General features: G+C 41.7%; 1 protein-coding gene across 1 annotated transcript; it reads right to left on the bottom strand.

The window, feature by feature from the left end:
• Positions 1–1,383: 1,383 nt before the first annotated feature.
• Positions 1,384–24,368, bottom strand: TPGS2 (tubulin polyglutamylase complex subunit 2). The gene is made up of 7 exons (XM_066340032.1): positions 24,159–24,368; positions 18,600–18,679; positions 10,608–10,695; positions 8,829–8,960; positions 6,578–6,691; positions 4,766–4,926; positions 1,384–3,129 (listed from the first exon to the last, which is right to left on the bottom strand). Exons 1-7 carry the CDS (start codon positions 24,229–24,231, stop codon positions 2,902–2,904), a joined length of 876 nt encoding a protein of 291 aa, XP_066196129.1. The 5' UTR covers positions 24,232–24,368; the 3' UTR covers positions 1,384–2,901.
• Between the last annotated feature and the right edge of the window lie 42 nt (positions 24,369–24,410).

Below are 24,410 nucleotides of genomic sequence, written 5' to 3'. Positions count from 1 at the left end.
CACATAAATCAAAATCCAGGCATCAACAGCGGCAAATGCAACATGATTTAGTTAATTACCACAGAAATTCTGATCTGGAATATTCTTTGGTAAGAGGCAGGCACTATGGTGATGTACTAGGGGCTTAGGCTTGCTTCATTTGCATAACTGTCACCCTAACAAACACCTAGCTTGGAACAGCACGGAAGAGAGAACAAGGACAGTCTAAAATAGAAGCATGAACCTGTTGAGTTGGCTTTTTTAATGCTTTTTTTTTTTCCCGTGATCTGAACATTCAGGAAGCATTAAAAAATTACTAAACAACAGGGTCTCCCGAATCCTGCCACAGTTCTGCTGGAACATGCTGGCACCACTGACACTCAAGACATGAGCTACACCAACTACTACCACAGGAAAGAAGTCAGAGAACTTCTGTGACAGCATCTCCAAAAACTTGAACAAACTTCAACCCCTCCACCCACAATCCTTTTTTCTTACTCTGAATGCATCAGAAATGCAAGAGGTTGCCTTGCTGCTGCAGGAACTCTGCTACCTCCATCTGAATGAGGAAGTGGGCCTGCAACAGCCTTCTAAGTTTGAGGTGTCACTGAATTAAAAACAGAACACTATCAGAAGTTGTCTGTTCCCAGGAGGGTCACAACAGTCTAAATTTTCTAGGAAGTGCTTAAACAAGTATGGTATGTATGTCAAGCACATTACTGCAGTCCCAGGGCTGAGTGCCATGAATAAACAACAGAGTTCTCCAAGAGTAGGAAGTGACAGAACATCACTACTGCATAGAATTCCAGAAAAGGGCACTTACTGGCTTTAATGACCATTCCCATCCCAATATTAAAAGGATAACAGAGGTATTACTATGGCATGGGAAGTGAGGTTGGATGGGAAGTGACATATGTGCTTTCTCTAAAGAGTTCACTTTATATCAATAGAGTAGCTACCATAGATCTTCACCTGTCTCAAGATGCAAATGGGCTTTAGAGCATGCATTAGAGGATTTTTTTGTCATCCAGGGGTAGCAGAGAGAGGCTGCCAGGCAGTGCAACAATGGCATTTGAAGGTGAGCCCTTCGCACTGCTGGAAGTGGCAAAATATGCCTGAGCAAGAGCTTATGGCTGCAGGGATTTTGTACAAGTGACTGTGGGACAGAAGTAGAAGAGCTGCCACACAGTTCAGTCTTATGGCCTGTGTGAAATAAACTGGGAATTTCTGAGTAGCTCAAGAAGGATTAGCTGAAGGCACTTTAACCCATCCCTTCCCAGTGACATTCTCTACTGCATTAAAAAAACACCCCAAATAATCCATCCTGAACACTCCTCTTGCCACACACATCTTTTGCATCCTATGTCCATGTGCTCCCCAAAGCATCTTCAAATACCTAATCACTTTGGAGGAAAATATTAAAATATTTATTAAAACACTACTAAACACTTACAGAATGGCTTAATCTTTCTCAAGTCCATACAAATACTCATGAATGCCTCACAACATCCCTGTGAGGTAGGTTTGTCTTGTGAAATTATGTGGTGGTTTCAAAAATTAGAGATGATGCTTTTTAAATAATCAATCCTTATTTATAGACAGTTGCGACTGGATGGATAAAAGAACCACACTCACACCATCAGATTGCCAGATCAGAAAGAGAGGCGGTTTGTTTTTTTCTGTGGGTTTATACAGACCTTGGACATTGACCAGAGATTGGAGGATGAGGTTGACACCTCTTCGACCCCACTGGTCAAACTAGAAGTCCATCAGTTGTCCCTCCTCCAAAGAGGAATGCGAAAACATCACTTTGTTTATGTTAAAATGCGTGAGAACTCCAGTATAAAATTGTAAACATCAGAAGGCTGAAAAGATCAGGGTGACAACAGTGATTCTGATTTCCATATTCAGGCACAAAATATGTTGGGTGCTACTGTGATTCCAGCACATTTGGAAGACAGAAGAGCATAAGAAAGTAATGGGAACAAACAGGAGTAACTGAAAACCAGCAGTAAATGGGTTAAAGTGCAGTTCTAACCTGAAAACTTACAATATAGAAAACAGTCAGGGGCTTCTAAGACTGTAGGATCTCAGTGGCTCCTGGTGAGATCCTGCCCAACTGAAAAGTGTCTGTTTCAATGGTCAGCTTTGCAAATGAATGTGTGACAAACCAAGGGCTCCTCCTGGCTGATGGGACTCGACATCACTGACTCTCCCCTCAGCAGCTCCCACAAAAGGGAGGCAACAAAGGATCTTGCAGCTCCTGGCTTCAGGATTATTGCAAATCATGTCACCATCTGAAAAGATACAGCACAAATGCCAAAAACTGGTCTGGGCTGCAGAGCGAGTGATTACGCTAATGTAGAGACATGGCAGTCCCAAGCCCCGTTGTACATGAATCTCTGAGCAGAAGTTGGATGAAGCACAGAGAAGTGCAGAGTTTGATTCTATTTGGAGTGAAAGATACTTCTGTATTCAGTGGGTTCCAGCCTGCTCCCACAGCATGCAAGGTCAGGACAATTTTATTTCAAAGGACATGGCAGAAATATCTTCATACTCTCTACTTCAGCATGCATCTGTTAAACTTACAGTGAATTACCTGTTCTTTCATTTCACTGTTGAAGTTGTATAGGAACAAAACCTTCCCTATGGAGCAGTGATATCAAAGGTTTCTTCATGTCCTCTGAAAAGTACATGCTGCAAGCATTAGAAGGGAATAAAATTGATGTATCAAGTTTTTTTCTTTTAAGAGTCTCTAGGAACTACATCCACATCGTGGCTATATTTCATGCAAGTGCTGCAATGTGTTTTCCATGGGCACATTTATTCATGCACAAGGAGCTCGGTCTGAAACACTGAGCCTCTGCAGCAGAAAATACCAAAGCTTATTGCAAAAATTGTCCAGGGTCAGATCTGGTGGGCTCACTTCCTTGAAGAATTCCCAGCTAGTGAGGATGACTTGGCAGAGGTCACACTTGTCTGACTCTTTTGGAAGCCTAGTGTCTGTGAAGGTGTTTTTTTCTTGAGCACTGGAGTTTTGTTCTTGCTTTTAAATATCTTATTGGGGTCCAGCTTGTTCACAAAGGAATCAGCTTCTTCAGACAGAAGTGCTGTGTTGATGGTTATGGGTTTATACATGTTAAACCATTGCTGAAAGGCAGGATGGTGGGGAAGAAACAGGTTAAATTGAAATTGCAGTTTGACAATTCCACCTTGCTCCCCATCTTCTCCAGGACAGGATCTTAATCCTATGCCATTTATCAGTCTGGAGTTTACAGGACTTGGAAAAATGCTTGTGATAAGGATATACAACGCATGGCTACAGCCCCAGTCCTGGAACTGCATTTTGGACAGGGAAGAGAACCAGACACAACCCTAACACCATCTTTCCTGCAGTGTAACTCCTATCAAGAATGAATCCTGACTTACACCACAGTAGGAAAAGCAAAAGGAGGGGATGAAACTAAACGTTTTTTTTTTTTTTAATTTAGATAAGCAGAAAGGATTAAAAGACCTTTGGAATTTAAATGTACTTATAAACTGCAAACCAACCAGGTGAATTTCTCAAAATGTAACTTTCCTCCCACTCTTCAAACATAAAATAGTGATTTTTTTTAAATCCTTACACAAAGAATTTTGTTTGTTTGTTTTATTGTTTCTGTTTGTGATTTTCTATCTAGAAGTAACTACAATTATTTGGTTTCTTGGCTGCAGCAGACACCACAGTGTTATGCCTTACAGTTCTCAACCCTTTTTTTTTTTTTTTTTTTTATAATTTTTTCATTAACAAAGTCAGGAAATAAAACTATAGTAGTTATTGTATTACAAATCACAATGAAACCACCAGTGAAGTGTTAAACAAGATAAACAGAAGATCAATACCAAAATATAGATAATCATCTATTAATATACTGCTTAGTGGAAAGCAGCTTTAATATACCCCCTTGAAAACCTTTAAAAATTATAATGGCTAACCAACTAGGAGGATTTTAACCAACAGAGGCTGCAAACGATTAGGGAATAAATGAGTAATTCCTCTTAAGGTTTGTAAATAAACTTAATATAATAAAATATTTATAACAGGGAAGTTACAGAAAGGCAGAGCACAACCTTGACTGATAAAGCCCAGTGCAGTGTAACAGGGAATGAAAAGAACCAAACTCTACAGCCACTGTTTGATGGGAAAGTCAGCAGTGATTTTAGTAATTCTGATGGGCACACAGGACCAGGGAATCTCATGCTGGTAAGACAGCTGTCATGTCCTGGGTGAATAACAGTACTTGCCAAGGCACACTGACACTATACTGGCTTAGGAGTGGTGTTCAGCAGACTAGCAGCTCCATTCCCTGGCCTGTCACAGGATGGGGGCAGGGACAGAGCCTAGTCAAACACAGAACAGCAAAAGCCTCTAACAGCATGATTTTGGCATGGCAGAATAGTAATTTTAATAATAATAAGTGACTGGAATGATCACAAGGCTTTATGAAGAGGTCTTCTCTAACTACCTCTTTTAAGTCCTCTGCAGGATTTTAAACTGCCCTTTTCTGGGCAGAATTTTTATTGAGACCCAATTGCTGAGAGAAAAGCAGGGTTAACACAATATCAGTGAATTCAAATTACAAAACAAATGACTATTAACATGTTACAGGGAAAAAACTTCTGGTCTCTTCTGTGGCTCACCAGGGAGGCCCCCTTGAGCGGACAGACAGCTTGCCAAAATGTGGGAAGGTGTTTTTCCAGTCTATACTTACGCAAAATACTGACAGGCTGGATGGTGCTATCCTACCTTGGCCTGGGGGCTGACCCCATAGCTGGTGAAGGCATACTGCCACTCTGGGAGACCCAGGTGGGTGATGAGCAGGCGGTAGTAGGCTGTGAAGGTTTTGGTGAGGAAATGCCAATACAGAGCTCTGTCCAGGAACCAGATCTCTGTGTCTGGAGAGATCACTAGAATAAAAGAAGCACAAATTACACTATTGCTTTGCAGTACCAAGGTTAACCCGTGAACATCACCAGGTGGGAGACATAACACACTCATCAGAAGGGCTGTTTATGTACATCCAGGCTTGTTCCAGCCTAGGTGCAGAATCCAGATTTTGTCTTTGTTAAACTTCATACAGTTGGTGGTTGCACATCTCTCCAATTTGTTGAGGTGTCTTTGCAGGGCCTTCAAGGGAGACATCAGCTTCTCACAATTTAGTATAATGGACAAACTTAGTACCCCTTTCAGTCCTGTATCCAAGCTGTTCATGAAGACACTGAAGAGCACTGGGCCCAAGATGGAGCCCTGCAGCCCACCAGTGACCAGCTGTCAGCCTGATGTGATGACTCTATACTATTTAGCTCTATTTACTATTATTATTTTTGTGTCCAACTCATCAGCCAGTGTCCACTCACTGCATGGGATATTTGACTAGCTGTGCTGGACAATGAATGCAATGCTACTCCTTCACAACCTGGGAGTGACACGCTACATGGAACATTCTTGTTGGACATCAGCAACTTTGTAGTATATGTTCAAAGTACAATTATGGCAAACATTTATCTGCCTCACAAAGCAAAAAGCAACTAACTCAATTGTCAGTCATCTGGATTACTGAATAGAGTCCAGAGTCTCGAAGTCATGGGAGTATGTGCTGCCAACAAAAACACATTTTGCAAAATCTTTCCACAGTGATCAAATATTTCTCTGGTGGTGACTTTTTTTGTAGCAGAAAAAGAAGTAACTTTCTTGGGAGACTGAGATGCTGAACATTGTCATTTAAAAAAGAATGCCTCTGTGTTGGCATCGACACCTGTAACCAAAGCTTCCTTCCCTTGCCCAGGTTATCCACTGCATTGTGCTGAAATCGCTAACACTGGGAGCCAAGAGGACAAGAACTTTCTGCCATGGCAATTGTAGTCACACCCAGTGAAAGGCACAAGATTTTTCTTAAGAACCTGTATATTGCAATTGCACAACCCTAAACAGTAAACATAGATACATCTAGTGACCAGTGCACTGTGTCAGATGACAACTATTTTACAAGTGCCTTGGGTGTTTCACTACTGTCTATATGGTAACACTTATCTCTGTATCTGTCACAACAAGCAGCTCAACTCCCATATCTCACCCTCCCCATTAACCCTTCCTGCCACATTTTGGCCTAGTTAGCACCTGGAGGCCCAGCATCCACTCACAAGGTGCAAGAGCCAGTCTAATTCTGTCTCAGCTTTTCTTACCATCTATACTTTGTTTCTAAGCAGAGTTATACCCTTTCTCAGAAAAATGCAATGGCTTTGTTCCAAGACATGCAAGTAACCGGATGAGTGGAGCTCTGTATTATTTCAACACAATTGTCTGTAGGTCACATGTGAATACTTTCCTGTTTCTGTGGACGCAGGAATCATAAGTTATAACTCAGACTCCAACAGTAAAAGGAGTGAAAATGTTAGATGTAGTTAAGATTTAGTTCCTGACTTCAGAGGAGACAGGACAGCTCACTAAAAGTTTCACCTACAAATTGCAAAGAAGATCAGGAAACCAAGGTAACTCTCCACATGTGACCTCCAGATGCAATCTACAAGAGATAGCTAACTTTTCTTTTTTCAGTCTTACCTGGTTCAGCATGCTTATAAACAAGACAGACTTTCCCATTCCCATTGCATGGGTCTAATTCAAAGATAAGACTACGAGAATCAAAGTGTGGCTTCTCTGGTTTGTCTCCATTACCTGAAACCAAGGAAAAAAAATTAAGAATCACATTTGGAAAACTGACTGTGACTTAGTTGCAAAGAGTCAATCTGTTCTATACATTAATTAATCAGTTGATAAAGAACTGAATCAAATGATTACATTTATACTTCTTGGAAATGACCAAGTTCCCTATGTTTGAAAAAAAAAAAAAAAAAAAAAAAAAGTGAGAAAAATTTTCATCTCTGTTAGGAAAACAAACCAGAGAGTCAAAAACAGATGGCTGAAAATAGATGAGTTGATGTCTAGCTCCTCCCTGGCATTAAGCAAAACAAGGTTTACGGATGTCACTCCTGAGGTTTGTCTAATCTTTTCTTAAGGTTCTCCGCTGTTACAGAAGGCACAGTCTCTAGGCACTCAACCCAAATCCATCACTTATTACTTAGAAGTTTTCCTCATGGATCCTCAATCTTCCCAGCCACAATTGAAGCCTGTTATTTCTGTTGTATATATGATTCCTTTTTTTTTCCTCATTTATTTTTTTTCTAAGGAGGACAGGGGAATAGTTTATTCTTTTTCTCTTGGGACAAGACTTTATGGAAATTGCAGAGACATGTACTTCTCCATATATTCCAGTGTGACATCAGCATCCTTCCCAACAACCACATCTGGCTATTATTCAACTGGTGACCCTCAACCATCACTGAACATTTCTACACCATGATTTTGGGACTGTGTAGCTGCAAGTTCCTAGAGAATGCAATTTTGAAACGTAAACCTGACGGGGAAGAAGTGGGATATAAAAGCTGTGCTCTTCAGAAGAATTTTCCATGAAAGTCAGGATGAGAACTTCTGCCAGGATGTAATTTTTTCTCAGTGTACCTTATAAATGCATCAATGAAAGTTTAAGTCACTAAATAGAAGCAGAATTTGGTGCATTTCATTACAATGGCTGGAAGATCAGAACTGCAGCCAAACTGGAACTTCCAAAAATACTTTCAGCCACATTTAGAAGCTATAAGAGTTTATATGAGGTGATCTGTGAGATGATCTCTGAGATGCAGAGACGACTGAAATCAAATAGCATTCTTTTAAGAAATTCATGTGACACTTGGCTGTGTTCTTACACTTTTGACTTTTCCAGCTGGACTGTGAGAGCTCTGCCAAAATGAGTGGGCTTTTTTTCTTTTTTATTCTCTCCAAATAGCAGAATTCCCAGCATTTTTAAGCATCCTGGGACACACGTGTTCCAGGGTAACCTCATAGTTACATATGTACCAGTTACTTTTCCAATTCCAGCTGTCTTTTCACTACCAAAACAAAACCTGTTACCTTTTGTTCATGTAACACCATAAGCACACAAAGACTTTGGAAGCTGAATCACTGGAGCAAGGCTGAGGTGAAAGTTTAAACAGGGAAAAGGCAGAACAGGCTGTTAAAAGAGGATGCAAATAACACTAATCCCCATGACATTCACAGCACAAAGATCTACCTCCCAAGGCTATTGGGAACTAATAACATAAGTAATAGATCCAGCCCAGAAGACAGAGAGTCACAGAAATCACAGAACGGTTTGGTTGGAAATGGACCTTGAAGATCATATTGTTCCAACTGCCCCAACATGGTCAGGAACATGGTTCAGACCAGGTTGCTAGACCCATCTATCTGTAGTGATCTCTTCTGTTGCTGTATTGTAGAAGGGAAGGGACATTAAAGATCATCTTGTTCCAATTCCCCTGCCATTGGGGAGAGCTCAGGTGCTAAAAGAATTTGGTTTGCTCAGCCTGGAAAAGAGAAGGCTTCAGGGTGACCTAATTGTGACCTTCCAGTACCAGGAAGGGAGCCTACAAGAAAGATGGAGAGGACTTTTAACAAGGATATGTAGTGACAGGACAACGGGGAGTGGCTTCACACTAACAGAAGGCAGATTTACATCTGATATTAGGAAAAAATTCTTTACTGTGAGGGTGATGAGGCACTGGCACCAGCTGCCTAGAGAATTTGTGGATGCCCCAACCCTGGAAATGTTTAAGGCTATGCTGGATGGAGCTCTGAGCAACCTGGTCTGGGTGGAAAAGTGTTTTGGTCCACATATCTTGTGCTATATCCTAACAACATTAGCAGAACAGAAGGGATGAGATATAGCAAGTTTTCTAGCCTGTTAACAGTGCCTTACCTTCCTCATCTGTGTCATCTTCCAGGTCAGCAAGAGTTGGAGCACTAGGCAGAGTGTACATAGAGGAACCTCCAAGCCGACACAGCTTCGAGACACTGTTAATCACCATGGAGCCCAGGGGCATTGGGGTATCTGCAACAAGACCAATCATTAACCACATCCACTGTCAAGAAAGCATGGGAGGTATTTCTTCTCCTCCAGACATCAACCTCTATGGGGTGAAGAGATGGTTATACCCAGCAGACCTGGGTCAGTAAGAGTCTACAGGAGCAAAGATGAGGGTTTTTCAAACACAGACTCACATTTACATGTGATGCAGCACCATCTCAGAGCTATAAAGGTATGAGAATTACACTGCTTGGCAAGGACTATGCTGCAGCTGTTAGCTCAGTTCTGTGAAAAATTAAAAATCCTGTCTACAGGATTTCAGCTACAGCCTCTTCCTCAAAGCTCTTTTCTCTGCTGCTGCTCTTCCTATCAGAAACCACCCCACAGATTCACAGCTTACTGGGCAGCTTGTCCTCTTCCACTCCATGCACCTATTTGGGGTACATCTTCTTGGTTCCCACTTTCACAGAGGATTTTATCAGTTCATCAACATGTGGGTGCTCCTGAAAGAATCCTACAAGACTTGTCACTTGTTTGTGTTCCTGAGGACTCACACTCAGTCATCAAGCACACCGTTCAGCTACATGCCAGTGTGATGGATCTCAAAAGGCACTGCTGGATGTTTGCTCAAACAAGACAGCTGTACCAGCAGCCTTGGTCTCAGCACACTTTCTGAGCCTTGAAAACAAAGACTCCTCAGAGGTCATAACACAGCAAGTCCCCCTTGCAATGTGATGGGAGTCACTGAAGGTGCTAAAGCACTGATGTCAACTGCCTCTGAAATGTCATTTCAATTCCTGAGGAAGACACCTGTTGCCTCAAGCTTGCCTGTTTTTCACCGTTTGCATTTTGCTCTCACACAGCTTCAAGTAAACTATGCATATTTTTAGGAATTATCAATTTGTTTACATTCTTCTCCACTGGGAGGAGAAAGATGATTGATGGTTATGTTCACCAATAAGGTCGAAGAGGTGGCTACCTGGTGTAGCCAATCTTGGCCTGTTTGTAAAACTGTATATTATATGGAGTCAGAAAAATAAAGTGGAGAGCTCTCCTGCTTGACCTCCTGCTGTCTGCTTCATCCTTTCATGCACCTAACAGCAGTCACAGACACCCATCTCCAGAAGTGAACAGTGTCCACAACTCAATTTGAGAACCCTGCCTGAAGGCAATGAGAGCCAGAATAACAGCTGCAGTGTGAACAATCTATTTGATTTTTACCAAACAAGGATAGAAAATTAAGCTTGGACTTTAGGTGGTGAAAAGCAGAATCAGGCTCCAACATGTACATACATATTTTAACAAGAGAGAAGCTTTATCAGAGGGTGACTCTTCCCATAGATTTATGATGGATAATGAAGTACAGCTATTTCTCTCTTCATGAACTATAGAGGGATTTAAGGTCTAAGGTTTAAACGACACACCTAAATCTGAGTGTCAACAGATGGCCAGTGTATTACAGAAGAGTATTTATGTAATGAATAACTAGTTTCTTGTGTTCTGTGTATGCACCTCTTCTGTGGGAGGCCAGAACATGGAATCAATACATTTTGCCCTGAGAGATGTGTACTGATTGTGCAGAAAGGATGTTTGAAATTAAAGAGGTTCTGCAAAGGAAGGACTGGGTGCAATGAATTGAACTTGTCAGTGGAGGTGAACACAGGGACTCACCATCTGTTTTCACACTCCAGGTCATCTGGAAGCCATCGGTCATCAGGTAGAAGTTCTTTAAATCCTCAGGTAATACACAGGAGTTTTTCTGTAAATTACAATCAAAGTGTAATGGGAAAATGCAGAACATCCCTCAAACCCTAAGAACAACTGAAAATTGCTGCCAAGTTTTTTGCTTAACTCCAAGGTGACTCAAATCTGTTCAAATATCTCATTCTAAAGCTTTGAGAGAAAACAACTTATTTCTTTGGGACTCTGCTAGTCTTAACAAAGGTAGCTTGGGAAAATTTCACAATGAGCTATTAGTCATCACAAAATTATTACAGAATTAATATTACGTCATATTACCTCTTGAGATTGGGCAGTCAATCCAAATTCACATAGATCAGAACAATCAGCTTTTTTGTATATATGAAAAATATGTCTTAAAAGAGTAGGGTTTTGCTTTAAGTGAAATCAGACTAAACTTACTGGTTCCACTAAAGTATGTACAGTATTAGCACAATGACTCTCTTCTTCCGAGGGATTTCAGCTCCAAGTAGGTGAAAGAAGCACAGACTCAAAAGCTGTACATACTCAAGTAGATTTGACGTTTCACTTAAGAAAAAGTATGTGCGCAAACACATACAAAGCCAGATTCACAAACCTGCTGGTCTGGCTTCATCCCTCCAAACTTCAGTGCATGGCTGGGACCCCTAAGCCTGCTTCCTTCTAAGCCACCAGTGAAAACAGCAACCCCAGTGAGCTCGAGATTCTAGGAATCAGAACACTTCTACTATACCTGTCTTGGTTGTGGAAGGAGTCTTTCTTAACTTAGACTGTTCAGTTAAGCAACAAATACAAGGAAGGAAGGAAGGATAAAGGCTTAACCCTCAGAACAAAATGAAGCCAAAAGAGCTATAGGCATTTGTAGACCCTGCTCCTGGGAACATTACTGGCTGTAGACCAGCGATCCTCTGTTCTTGCTGAATTTTCACGTACATAAAACTGAACAGGATGAAAGCCTGCCAGTTTTAATAACACAAGCAACAAGCATGACTAAAGGAGTTACCTGCTGGTCTGCTTTTAAGAAAAAAAACAGGTTGACTCTAGTGAGTTCAAATTTAAAATAGTCACCCTCAGGACTCCAAAAGAATCAGACCTCAAAACTCAGGAGAGTGTCCCATGATGGAGGTTCCACACTCTATGCATGTTGACTTGTCCAGGGACTGCACCACTCTTCTTGTGGAAATGTTTCATTAAATAAAGACAGCATATTCAAGTAACCAGTAGCTACAGGAAAGGAAGGTGCATATGCAGTTCAAGTATCTCTGCTTTGCTTGGGTCATGAGTTTTTAACATCTCAAGAGAAGAGGGATGTATCTATTCAGCAAGAGCAACCTGCCAGCTCTGCATCCACCTGCTGCAATGCAGGCCTCTAGTCATCAACTGCTGACTGAGCAAGGGAAGGTGCTGGTCTCATCCTGCCCCCATGTCCTCCCTCCCCTAGGACCAGAACAGCCTTTCTGCCTGTTAAAGCCTTATTCACAGGCACTTTCTTTGAGTGTTTACAGTCTCTGTCCCCTAAACTGGGATGTACACACTACCTAGGATCCCCTAATCTGCCCACAACCTTGTGCTCGTTACCTTACTTTTAAAGCACTTCCATTAATATTGATTGACTTCTACTGATGAGTCCCAGACACTAAATGGCTTTGCAGCTTGCAATAGTGCAGGTCACTTTACTTGCCTCATCAAGCAGCCTGGTCACTAGCTCAGAGCTTTCCTAATCCAGATAGAGAAAATCTTCAGGGTATACAGATCTTAAAGCAGATAACCTGACACTAAAGAGGCTGTTTTGAGAAGAATTTACCATCCTACAACAAGAGTCTGCGCATGGCTGAGGACCTGGTGGTAAGTTTAAGGTGATTAGTAAACCACAGGGACATATCTGAAGTTCTTCAAATGCCTTTAACAAACACACCTTCTTCTGTGGTTCTCCTCAGTCCTAAATATTTATAATTTCTTGTTGTGCTTTCGTCACATCCAGTTTCAAGCTGTACCTGTAAGCACAGTGACTATGGCGAAAACTATGAAGAAAGAAAGTATGGCACACCTGCTGCAAAGCCTCAGGAGAGTACAAAAGTTTATGTAACACTTCTACATTTTAAATTCCCCAGTTTGAACTAATTCATTGCAGCAGTAAAAACACGTATGTGAATGGGTCTCCTTGCTTCAGTGTGTGTCAGTCTCCAAGAAGGAGAACCAGATCCACTGGGATGACAAAATATGAGATTTTGAACTTCCACTGTACTATTCAGATAAATCCAACTCAAGCACAGACCAGTTTAGCAAATATAGCTGACTAGGACAACAGAAAAATCACATCTAAATAGGTCTTCTGCTCTGAATCCTCCTATTGAACAATATCAATATGTGCATGTTTCTCTAGATGGTTGCTCTCTAAATTTATTTCAGGATTCTCTAAACCATGTCCCTCTGCAGGAGTTTCCAAATGATGGTGCAAAATATATGGGTAGAAAATGCAGTACCAGAGCAGGTCTGGGGTCTACAGGAAAAGGCCTGTAAATAGAAAGCTTCATTAGCACCCATTTCTCTCATTAATGGAAAGGATCGATTGATCTGTCATATTGTGCTTAGTCACATGACCATATGATATGAGAACAGCAATCTGACAGCAGTCAGAGAAACAAGGCACTATATATCAAAAATGGTTTATCAAACTCTGTATTCCTCTTGCTCAACTGGTAGTAAAATACACTGTTCCTAAATAACGTCAGAATGGGCTTAACCACAGCCTTGGCAAGCAGCTGTTTTCATTCCAGTTATCTGGTTACATTCCTCAGCTCATAAAACAAAATATCCCGAGTGCTTAATATGGTGCATGAGGTCTATTCCTTCTGTTTGTTCTTGGGATTATCTCCAAATAGTCTCCAGAGAGAGCACACATAGTCCATTAAGTACAGAGAAAAATATTAGAATCTGATTTTTGATGCCAGGACCTGATTAGATCCAAAGCTAAGAACCCTGACATTTGGCAATTCACTTGAAACACTATAAAAACAATGCCTCTCTAGCAAATATACTAAAGAAACAGAAAGCAATCAAAACATACAGCTCTAGAGAGACTTCTCTAAAAACATGAATGAATATTATTATCCAACTTCTGGGGAGAGAAGGAAGGCATTCATGTCAATTCTCAGGGCTTCCAAGTGTCAGATCACATCAGCAGCCACTTTTCCCACTAATGCCTGCAGTTTCATGGCTGGTTTGTCCTAGCTGCCAGGGAATGCTGTTGTTAATTTATGTAATGTATTGAGATGTTATTTTTGCACCTTTAATAAATCTGACCTGGGAGTCTCCCAGATCACCTTGATTTTCTGGGGCTGAAGTAGACTTGATCCCCTGCTTCAGAGAATGAGATTTCAAAGTTCTCTCGAAGATATTGTTATGCAGCCAGTTTTTCAGTATGTTATAAAGCTTAACAAGAGGGGAAACACTGTATAAGAAACACTATCTACTCCTCCCAGAAGTCCTCCACCCTGTTCCTCATTATACAGCTTGAAGAAACAGCTTTCCTCATGTGCTGGCCCTGCTGGATCCACTTCTCCCACAGTCACAGCCACAAAGTAAGCTCGAATAGGTAGTCAAGCCCAAGTCAAGTGGGTATAGATCCTGTTCTCACCAGAATCAGGGATGGCAGGCTTGGCTAACATTAAGAGAGGACAAGAAGGATGCCAAGAAGGACTGCTGAAGATGCACGCCCTGTGCGCATGTTTGGAGTCTGAAAGATACACAGTAGAAGCAAGGAAGACGACATTCCAGTTGTGTGCTGGAAACATTATGCAGTAGAGAGGGAACAACTCAGGAGGCTCCTGGATTGTGTGTAAGGGTTCAAATGAAGAACCAGGGAGCTACAGGCTTGTCAGCCTGACCTTCATGCTGGGGAGGCTCATGGAGATCTTGAGTGCCCATCATGTGGCACATACAGGAGATCCGGGGATCAGGCCCAGCCAGCATGGGTTTGTAAAAGGCGTAACTGCCCAACCCAATCTCCTTCTATAACATGGTGAGCCTCTTTGTGGATGAAGGGAAGTCTGGGGATGTGTCTGCCCAGACCTCAGTAAAGCCTTTCACACTATTCCCACAACATTTTCCTGGAGAAATTGGCTGCTCTTGGATTTGATGAAACTGTTTGCTGAAACTGATGTCCCTACCCAAAGGCTGCTGGTGAAAGGAATTACATCCAACTGTTTGGACGAGGCCAGTAGTGGATCAGTACTGGGACCGGCTCTGTTACTTTTATTGATGATCTGAAAGAGGGAATCAAGTGCACCCTCAGTCAGTTTGAGAACAGTGCCAAGTTGGGTGGGAGCGTTGATCTGCTGGAGGGCATGGAGGCTCTGCAGAGGGATCAGGACAGGCTGGATCCATGGGCTGAGGCCAGCTGTGTGAGGTTCAACAAGGCCAAGTGCTGGGTCCTGTCCCTGTACCACAACAACCCCTGCAGCTCCAGGCTGGGACAGAGTGGCTGGAAAGCTGCAGAGTGGGAGAAGATGTGGAGGTGCTGGTTTCCAGTGGCTGAACATGGACTGGAGTGTGCCCAGGTGGCCAAGGCGGCACGAGGCTTGTGCCAGCAATAGTGTGGCCAGCAGGATCAGGACAGTGCTCATCCCCGTGTGCTGGGGGCACTGCTGAGGTCACACTTGGAATCTTGTGTTCAGCTTTGTTTCCTCACAGCAAGAAAGACACTGATGGGGCTAGAGTGTGTCCAGGGAAGGGCAAGAGAGCTGGGAAAGGGTCTGAAGCACAAGTCTGGGAGGAGTGGCTGAGGCAGCTGGGCATGTTCAGACTGGAGAAGAGGAGGTTGAGGGAGACCTCCTCACTCTCTATCACCTGAAAAGTACTGAAAGTCCCTGAAAGTCAGGTGTGGCTCAGGCTTTTCTCCCAAGTAACAAATGAGAAGAACAAGAGAAAATGGTCTCAGGTACCTCTCTGTTCCTTTAACAAAATTCAATTTTCTAATTTTTGAAAACCAAAACAATGGTGTGAGTGACTCATATTTCTTGTAGTTGAGGCAAAAAAGAAAATGTGATTCAGACACTGCACCAGAGTGCCTCCTAGCAGTATTTTAGTGTAACATCTATTACTAAAAATTGCATGTGGAGGGGAGAAGGGCCATTGTCAGTATAATTTTAGGAGTGGGAAAGGGTTCTTAGGATGATACACAGTTAGCACTGGTTTTCTGGTGACCAGGTAACTCTTGTCTCTAATTCCTCTTGTACTTCTTGTCTCTCTTTCTCTGGAAAAAGTAACATCTTAGTAGGTTTAAATATGAGGAAACATTGAAACAACACCTGGTTTTATTAAAATATATTTAACTACTTACGATTTTAGGGGAAGCAATGCTTTATCCATGTAAATACACTTGGCAATCGTACACGTTAAACATTTTTGTGAGTGTCCTGATATCCAATAATTTCTTCAGGAGTGATTTCAAGCTTGATTTCCTGACATGTAACACTTAGCATCTCTTTCTGATTTGGTAAAAATCTCTTCTTCTCTCCCTACAGCCTTACTGCCCTAACTCCTGTCATGAAGATCAGCTTCCCCTGCAAAGCTTCCTGGCAGATAAGAGACATTCAATAAGATTCAGATTTTAGATTTTTTTAATCTCAACAAGGTAAGATTTTAAAACTTATCAGTATCCAGTTAGGTGGTAGCACAAACATGGCACAGCAAAATTAGAAAACATGGCTGATGGAAACAAAAATAAATGAAAAAATAATAAGTTAATTAGTAATTATTAAAAGGTTGATTTTCTTTTAAGAGCTTCTGAACAACTTTTCTGAACATGCATTTTTTTCTCAGTAAAAAAATCTTTCCTTGCAAAACTGAAATAGGACTGGAAAAATTTATTCCATTAAACAATAATTGAAAGAAAAAAGTTTTTATTTGGTGAGTCTCAATAGAGAGAGAAGTTGTTCAGGGGAAAAAAAGGTGGTTTTGGGAACAGTTTCATGAGTTTTTCCTACATCATAGAAAAAGTCATGCAAATAGTTTTATAACCAAAAATGTAGAGGGAAGTGAAAAATATACTCTGACAAAATCTTGTTATAAATCTGAGCCACGGAAAAACGATTACGTGCGTAAGTATTGCCACCTAGTGGCCAGAAATCCTATTAAAATAGATGTTTTCAAATTCAAGAAAGGTAAGTTTCAGGAAAAATGAGGCACAAGTTCATTCTGGAACGGCTTGGTGAACTGTTGAGTGCATTGCATCTAATCATCACGGCAGGACATTTTGTCCTGCAACTGTGTAGACTGGGTTAGTCAGAGCTTAAGGAAAACAAAAAAGGAAAAAAATCCAGTTACCTTTCAGTTTGAGAAGGGAGTTTTAATTTGTCTAATTTGTCAATGCAATTGGAACAAAAATCAAAGAAATAGACAGCTAAGTCCTTCACTATTACAAGTCCAATTCAACTACTCATTTAACTATCAACATTTACTTCCACAATTGAGTTAGTCCATTGTTGGGTGGGGAGTGGTGGCTGGGAACTGAAATTTTGTTTTGGCTTCTCTTGATTGAAGTGCCTTGGCTATAGCATTTGTTTGGCTTTACAAAAATAGTTATTAATAAACCCATTTTACTTTAAAGGAGAACAGCACCTGAAAATGAAAGGAATGAGCACTGTGCCCAGGAGAAGCAGTCCTCTCCACTGAACAAAAGAATGAGCAAATACCACTCTGTGTTCCCAGACCTGAGCTGGCGTACAGTCATGGTGCCTCAAACTTTCCAGCTCAGTTCACCCAACACCTCAACAACAGGTACAGGAAAACAGGGATCAGTTTACACAAACCTGAAAAACAGGATATTTCTCCCTGACCACAACTGCTGACTTTTGGACAAGTTTCAGTAAGTAACACACAGGTTTACATCACATACATTTCGAGCTGGAATATACATATATAAATGTGTATTATGTATGTTCTTGATAAATGTCACTAATTGGAATACAGCATTACCAAGACTAGTTAAGAGTTTCCTCACAGTTTAGGAAAAACAGTAAACGGCAGGCGTCAAAGGGGAAAGTATTTTATGCAGTAGTTACAAGAATAGTCTCTGGGAACAGATGCTTTAGGCCACAGCCAGTGTTAGAGAAGAGGGAGGATGATCCCCTCAACTCCATCCTCTGCCATGTCCCTTTCCAAATGCCAGAGAGCTTCTACTGTCCTGTCCCTACACAAGGAATACCTACCAAACATGGCCATGGGATAAATGAAGATACGTGTATTCCAAAAAGGGAGTGAAAATGCCACCTCTGCCCACGAGAGTCACACAACAGTTTTCAGGAGCCCTCTGATCACAGAGACTGATGCCGTAGGGTCAGATAATACAGAGTGAGAGTAGCATGTGTCCTTCATAGTGTTCTAGAACAGGCAATGGAACATGCCCTGCCCAAAAGATTGGATTGGGTAGCCAAAGAGGAGGCGAAAGAAAAGGATATGAGAAATTGCAGAAATTGAAATGGCTGAGACTAAAAAGAGAAACAGATCACTGAGACAAACTGGGCAGCTCAGTGTTATTTGCCAGCTTGAGGCCTTTGCCTTTAATGGCCATGGATAATAAAGCACTGCTGCATTTTGTTTGAAAGGGAGTTGGAAAATGTTTTCAGACCTGAGTCAGAAAAATGTTTGCTCTCCACTGAGTCACTGCTGTAGCTGCCTACTGCAGTTATGTGGTTTCTTTTTAGAGTTGTCATGCTCAATCTGCCCACACTGATGGTGTTTCTCTAACAGATCAGGTGCATGGGACAGCCTAAAAGAGTGATACCTGATTAAGAAAAACCCAACACCACCTGTTTAGGTTGCACTGTACATCAAACTTGGTAACAGGCTGTCTCATAAACACAAGGTTGCCGTTGCATTTGACATTCACCATCTGCTGCTGCACTTTAAAACTGACTGCAGTTTTATCAGGAAAATACTCACTTGCTCCCAAGAGATGATTGTGTGGCGTTCAGCTGGCTCCTTTTCCACAAAAGTCACTTCAGCAACTCCTGGGGAAGTCTCTGAAAGGAAAAGAGGAGCATGTTTCACCAAGTTTCACTTCTGATAGGAGGTCCAAGGTGGGGCGATCTCTCTCTTGCTCAAATACAAGCTGTCTGAACAAGAGAGTGGAATCAATTACCTAACTGGTCTTTTCCATCTAAGCTATGCAAACTTTATGACAAGTTGAGGAGATTATAATAACAGAGTAATTGTTATTTCTATGATCAAAGAAAACGGCAGGGATGTTTAATTCATCATGCACAAGATTTTGGCAGGGATGACAGAAGATTAAATATCGTATCAGTCAAACAAGATATCTAGGAACGAGAGAATGCAATTTCTAAAGAGGTCTGAACCAAATCCAAGATCAAAAGAAAGAGAAATTCCATCTTAAAAGCCCAAATATTATATTAAAAATATACTGTGGGTAAACTGAAGACCATGTTTAACAGATGTGCACAGGCATAGGCAGAAGCTCCATTGAATATTTAGGCTTAACTTTGCCATGAGTTGCTTCTCCTTCCAAATGGAAGAAATAAAGAAGCCACTTTAGTGGCACCCAGATACATGATGAATTTTAACTTTTTCAGGTGACTCTATCAATTAATCTGAATCAAGATCATAGTAAACTCTGCCTTATTTTTCAGGACATTTCATCTAGAAGCTTGTTGGAGTCCAGGACATCCCCCTGGATGGCCTGGGACCCAAGGAAGGGAATTTGAGCCCTGGACAGGGAGATGTGGAGCCGGTCCAGGGCACAGAGCCCAGGAAAACACCGGGTTTGATTTTAGTCCATGGGAGAGGCTTCCGACACAGAGAGAGGAATTGCAAACCACCGAGATGTGAAAACAGTACTTTAGTACAGTAAGCGATACAGAATTCAGTAGTTTTAGGGTTTATAGAATAGAGGTAAATGGGGACAAGATGGTGGAATTTGGGTGGTACCTCATGTACTTCTCCTTCTTCCTCGTCCTCCATCTTTTGGGGTGGTGATGGCACAAAGTAGTTAGAGTGGATTGGATCAAAGTAGAAATGACACTTTTAGTGTGGGCACTGGGCATTGGTACAAAATAGTAAATAACCGACACGTAGTTAGTTATCTGCACAAATGTAAGGGAACATCCCATCGGGAGGCAGTCGCCTCGTGTCCCAGCTGCTGTCCGGACCTCGGCTGGGAGCAGAGAAAATTTTGAGATACCAAATAATAAACAACAAGAGAAACCTGAAAACAGACCTTGAAGACTCCGCTTTTTTATACCAAGGGGACTCGGGGCTTTTAGAGGGCCAAGGACTTTAAACCACCTAAATCTCGGGTGAGGTATCGCTCCTCTCCGAGAGAAGCTTCCAAAAACACTTTGCAGTATGAATCAGAAACAGTCAATGTAATGGCGTAACACAAAGCTGAAGCAGCAAAACACAGGATTTTCAGTCTTTACAGTACTGCTAATACTGCCTGTAAGTTGGCTAAACTCTTAGCGTAATTTAAAAATGTTTGAATAGTTATGTTCTTAGGTAATAGAGAGTGCTAACAGTGAAGTATGGTTCAATCCTGGGTAGTCCAGAACAGCTAACAACTTCCATTCTGACTTAATTATGAGTAACAGAACTTTCTGGAATTTTCTGTTACTCACAGAACTTCAGCAAAATGAATCATACTGGCAATGGGAAAGATCTCTCCCTTTTTTCCCTCAAGGTATAGGCTGTGCAATGCTTGTGAGAAAAATCTCTTCTTGTAGGGATTTCCAGGGAGACTAAAGTTAAAAAAAAAAAAAAAAAGCCCAAATCAACAAAACAATGCCTGATTGTTCTTTACATTAGGAAGAAAATATCAAGTGACTTCATGAGACTTTACAAAAGATTTAAAAAGGTTTCTAGTAATACTAACTACTGAGCATGGTGTCATTCTGAATACCATTTGTTATTTGAAATAATACCTTTTTTTTTTTTTTTTTTTTTTTTTTTATTTGAAAGAAACAAGCACTGAACAGAGTGGTAATGTTTCCCAATTAGCTAAGCAATTCTAATTAATTTGGTGGCGCAATTGAAATGCCTTGGACAACTTCACTGGAAAAAATGTGCCGAATTCCCAGGAGTGGAGAGACAGAGAAAAGAAGTGGAGTAAAACATCAGTGTGATGAACATTGCTGTATTGCACAAAACAAGTTGTCAGAGACACTGAGAAACACAAACCAGTAAACACCTTCCATGTGAAAAGACTTTCAAAGCCATACCTGCATTGCCATGTTGTGCTGATGTAGACAACACATCTACCCAAAACAGCTATACGGCAACATACAAACATATGGACACAGTTCACATCTCACAGCTCTCACACATCTAAGGGTGGTGAAAATGTGCGCAGGGCTAGTAATTTTTTAAAAGACCTACTTCAAATGATGCCTTCTGAGGCTACCTGGAACAGAGGCTAGACAGCGCTGAAGAAATAAAGTAGATATTTATTAAAAAGGCTGTTGAAGGATACACCTTGGGCAGCACAAGAGTCTAGCCATGGCTCTGTGGATTGGATCAAAGTAGAAATAATACTTTTAGACATGACACTTTTACATATGGCTCTGTGATTAACAGATACGATTTGAGCTGACAAAATTGAAACAGTTATCAATATTTTAAAAATACTAAAATAAGTAGTTAAAAATGTAATGCCAAGGAAGAGAGAGAGAGAGGCGTGTCCCCCCTTCCCCTGCAGATGTCTCCAGATGTTCAGTGAAAAGTAGGAGAATGGGAAAGAACCAAGATAAGAAGAACTAAAATTATCTAGCAGACAGGCAAAACCTGGGAAAAATCCAGAAAAGTGGCAATTATATTGAATTTATTGCCTTGCTGTGCCAGAAAAAGTAAATATATATTTATATATATAATAAATTTAATGCACATGTGTAATTAGGAAAGGTCATTTACAGGACATAGAGGAAGACCATTAGCCTTCATCCCCATGACCCCCGAAGATGAGGAGACCTCTAAAAAGGGGATGGTGGAGTATGCGCAGTAGAGGCGGAAATAGGTGGTCATGAGACCAGCAACATAAATCTTATGAATCGAAAATAAGAGGGAATGGGAGGTGACCCACGGTATAATAAGGTTAATTTTAGAACATCTTATTTGTAGGGGGACAGGAGACCAAGTCCTGCTCTGTACCCTGCAGGAATGTATCCCGTGGTATGAATTTGCTTTTGTATTATTATTTAGAACCAATACTATTAGCAAATTATTCCAACTTTTAAGCTGCTCAAATTAAAATTGCTGCTATATTTAATTTTGTTTGGAGGGTTGTTTTTTCCTTTGACTGAAAATTGAGCAGCACATTCATTTATAACAGATCCAACCAAGATGGATGTCAAGTCACAAGTTTTCACACTTTTGTAAGTTTTGGTCCATTTACATATTGGGGTTAATTGTCCAATTGCAGTTTCAGGTTATGAAGCCCCATCCTCCCAGTTTGCTCTCCTCAATTCACTGTTGTTTATATTTGGGCCTGATACTGCAACAGTGTCCTTGGTTCTCTGGCTGGAAAAGGATTGTGTTGTCTAACTAAACTGTGAAGAGAACTTCCTAACACTTTATATGCAGTTCAGAGTAATATACTAATGCAGTACAGAATCTGGAAAATATGAAAGCTAAAACTTAAGGCATCACAAAGAAGCTTTTGCTGTGAGGGTGGTCATCAGTTTTATTCACACAGTAGATAATAAGGTTATCCAGACCCCACAACTAACAAAACAAACAAACAGAAAAAAAAAAAAATCCACCCCACCCCAAGAAGCGCAGTAAGAAGTCAGTATGACAACACTGATCAGAGATTGAGGGTGAAATCCAGTCCTCACTGAAGATCAGAGAAAGAATTTAATCCTGATCTTTTAATCTCATCTGTCTGAGCAACTATCCAAACCCATGTACAACTGAAGTTACCAGGTGAAACTCATTGTCCTGCAATACAGCGCTAGGGTGAGATAATTACAGAGCTCACTTTTGGCTTTAAAATTCCCAAGAAGAAATTCCAAGACTGCAACTTGTAATCTTGTTGTACACATGGTTTGGGATAGATGCATGGCTTTCCAGCCTTGCAAGTAAGACAGTTCTGTGGTCTGTGCTGCTGAGGTATGAAAGGTCTAATTCTGAAATCCTTTGCACACAAAAATACTTGCATGAATCCTTGTGATTCCATTGATATGAGTAAAGTTTTGTTTGAGAATCCTTCCTTTGGATGCCTTGCAGTACTGCTGAATTTCAAAGGGAGCTGAGGGGATGCAAGAAGGCTCAAGATCTCAGCAAAACCTGGAAATGGCAAGCAGGGCATTTTGTGGAATACATCTCACACTGTGGGAATGAGCTGCAGGGCAACTATTTATGGGGATTTGATCCTGAGCAGATTCACAAACCGGCCTTCTACCAGTGATACCTTAAGCTTTAGTTTTCATGTTTGCAGATTCTGTGCTGCCTAGGGATGTAGTTCTGAGCCTCGAATTAAGTGCCAGTAAGCTGTCTTCACAGAGTATTTAGACAAAACAAATTCTTTTTCTGCAGAGAAACAAAAAGCACAAACAATGGCGGACTGAAGGGAGGAACAAGAAGGATGAGACCTCACAACTTGAGGCTGTAATCGGACAATTAAACCCAATATGCAAATGGACCAAAACTTATAAAAGTGTAAGAGCTCGTGACTGGGTAGCCATGTTTTTGCGACTGTTCTTGGTCCACCCTTGTGAGGGGCGGGGGGGTGCAGCCTTGGTCGAGCTCCTGTCCTGCCCAGGGTGGATCCTGAAAGCCTTTCAATAAATACCTACTATATTCTCTAGCTTTGTCCAGTGTCTGTTTCAGGTCAGCCTTCCAAGGCATCACCAGAACACTGCATCATGCTGAACTCTTCTTCATGGGGCACACTCCCTGCTGAACCCACACTACCACAGAGGATCAAATTTAGGCAGCAGGATTTACACAGGAAGGTTGTGCGGACAGCTCATAGGGATATTGCAGTATCTGGAGGGGGCCTACAGTGAAGCTATGAACTGTAGTGACAGGACAAGGAGTAATGGATACAAACTGAAAACGTGGAAATTTGTGTCGGGTATTAGGATGAAAATCCTTACTTCGAGGGTGGTGAGACACTGGCAGGCATGCCCAGAAAAGTTGGGGATGTCCATCCCTGGCAATATTCAAGGCCAGGCTGAATAAGGCCTTGAGCAACGTGATCTACTGGAAGCTGCCCGGGGCATCAGGGTTGGGACTGGATGATCTTTGCGGTCTCTTCCCACCTTTTAACATTCACTGATTCCACGGTTTTTCATAAAACACCACCTTCTCCTTCTCTGATGTTTAGGAAACTCTTAGAGTCGAGAGATTCGGGATTCCTGCCGTTGCTTCCAAAAATAAGGATGTGTCTTGTTTGTGCACAGGAGGGGCCGGGACAACCGGGTGGCTCCCCCCGCCCACGGCCTGCCCCCACCCCACCCTACACTGAGGCTGTAGCTCAACGCCACTCACCCAATATCCTTGTGACACCCAGGGTAAGCTTGTCCAAGTAGGGCTTGATGCCGGCGGGGAGTTTTTCCTCCATTCTCTGCGTGACCCTCCTCTTGCCTCTCTCCAGCCCGACAGAGAACAATTCCTTCTGTTCTTCTTACTGACCCGTAGCCGCAGGGCACGCTGGGAATAATAGTTTTTCCGGGTAGTGCCCGGTCGGCCCATGGCCGCGGCCAGTGCAATAGAGAACCACGATTCCCGACATGCCCTGCA

The sequence above is a fragment of the Sylvia atricapilla genome, chromosome Z (genome assembly GCF_009819655.1).
Source record: "Sylvia atricapilla isolate bSylAtr1 chromosome Z, bSylAtr1.pri, whole genome shotgun sequence".
NCBI lineage: Eukaryota > Metazoa > Chordata > Aves > Passeriformes > Sylviidae > Sylvia > Sylvia atricapilla.
This window is presented reverse-complemented; position numbering and strand designations above follow the sequence as displayed.

Bases quoted from the DNA above. Each gene is read 5' to 3' on its own strand.
- TPGS2 (XM_066340032.1), bottom strand. From the start codon at position 24,231: ATGGAGGAAAAACTCCCCGCCGGCATCAAGCCCTACTTGGACAAGCTT. The intron at 8,961-10,607 runs GTGAGTCCCTGT...GTCTTGTTGCAG, and splicing joins CTGGAGTGTGAAAACAGATG to ATACCCCAATGCCCCTGGGC. The intron at 6,692-8,828 runs GTAAGGCACTGT...CCTTGGTTTCAG, and splicing joins AGATGACACAGATGAGGAAG to GTAATGGAGACAAACCAGAG.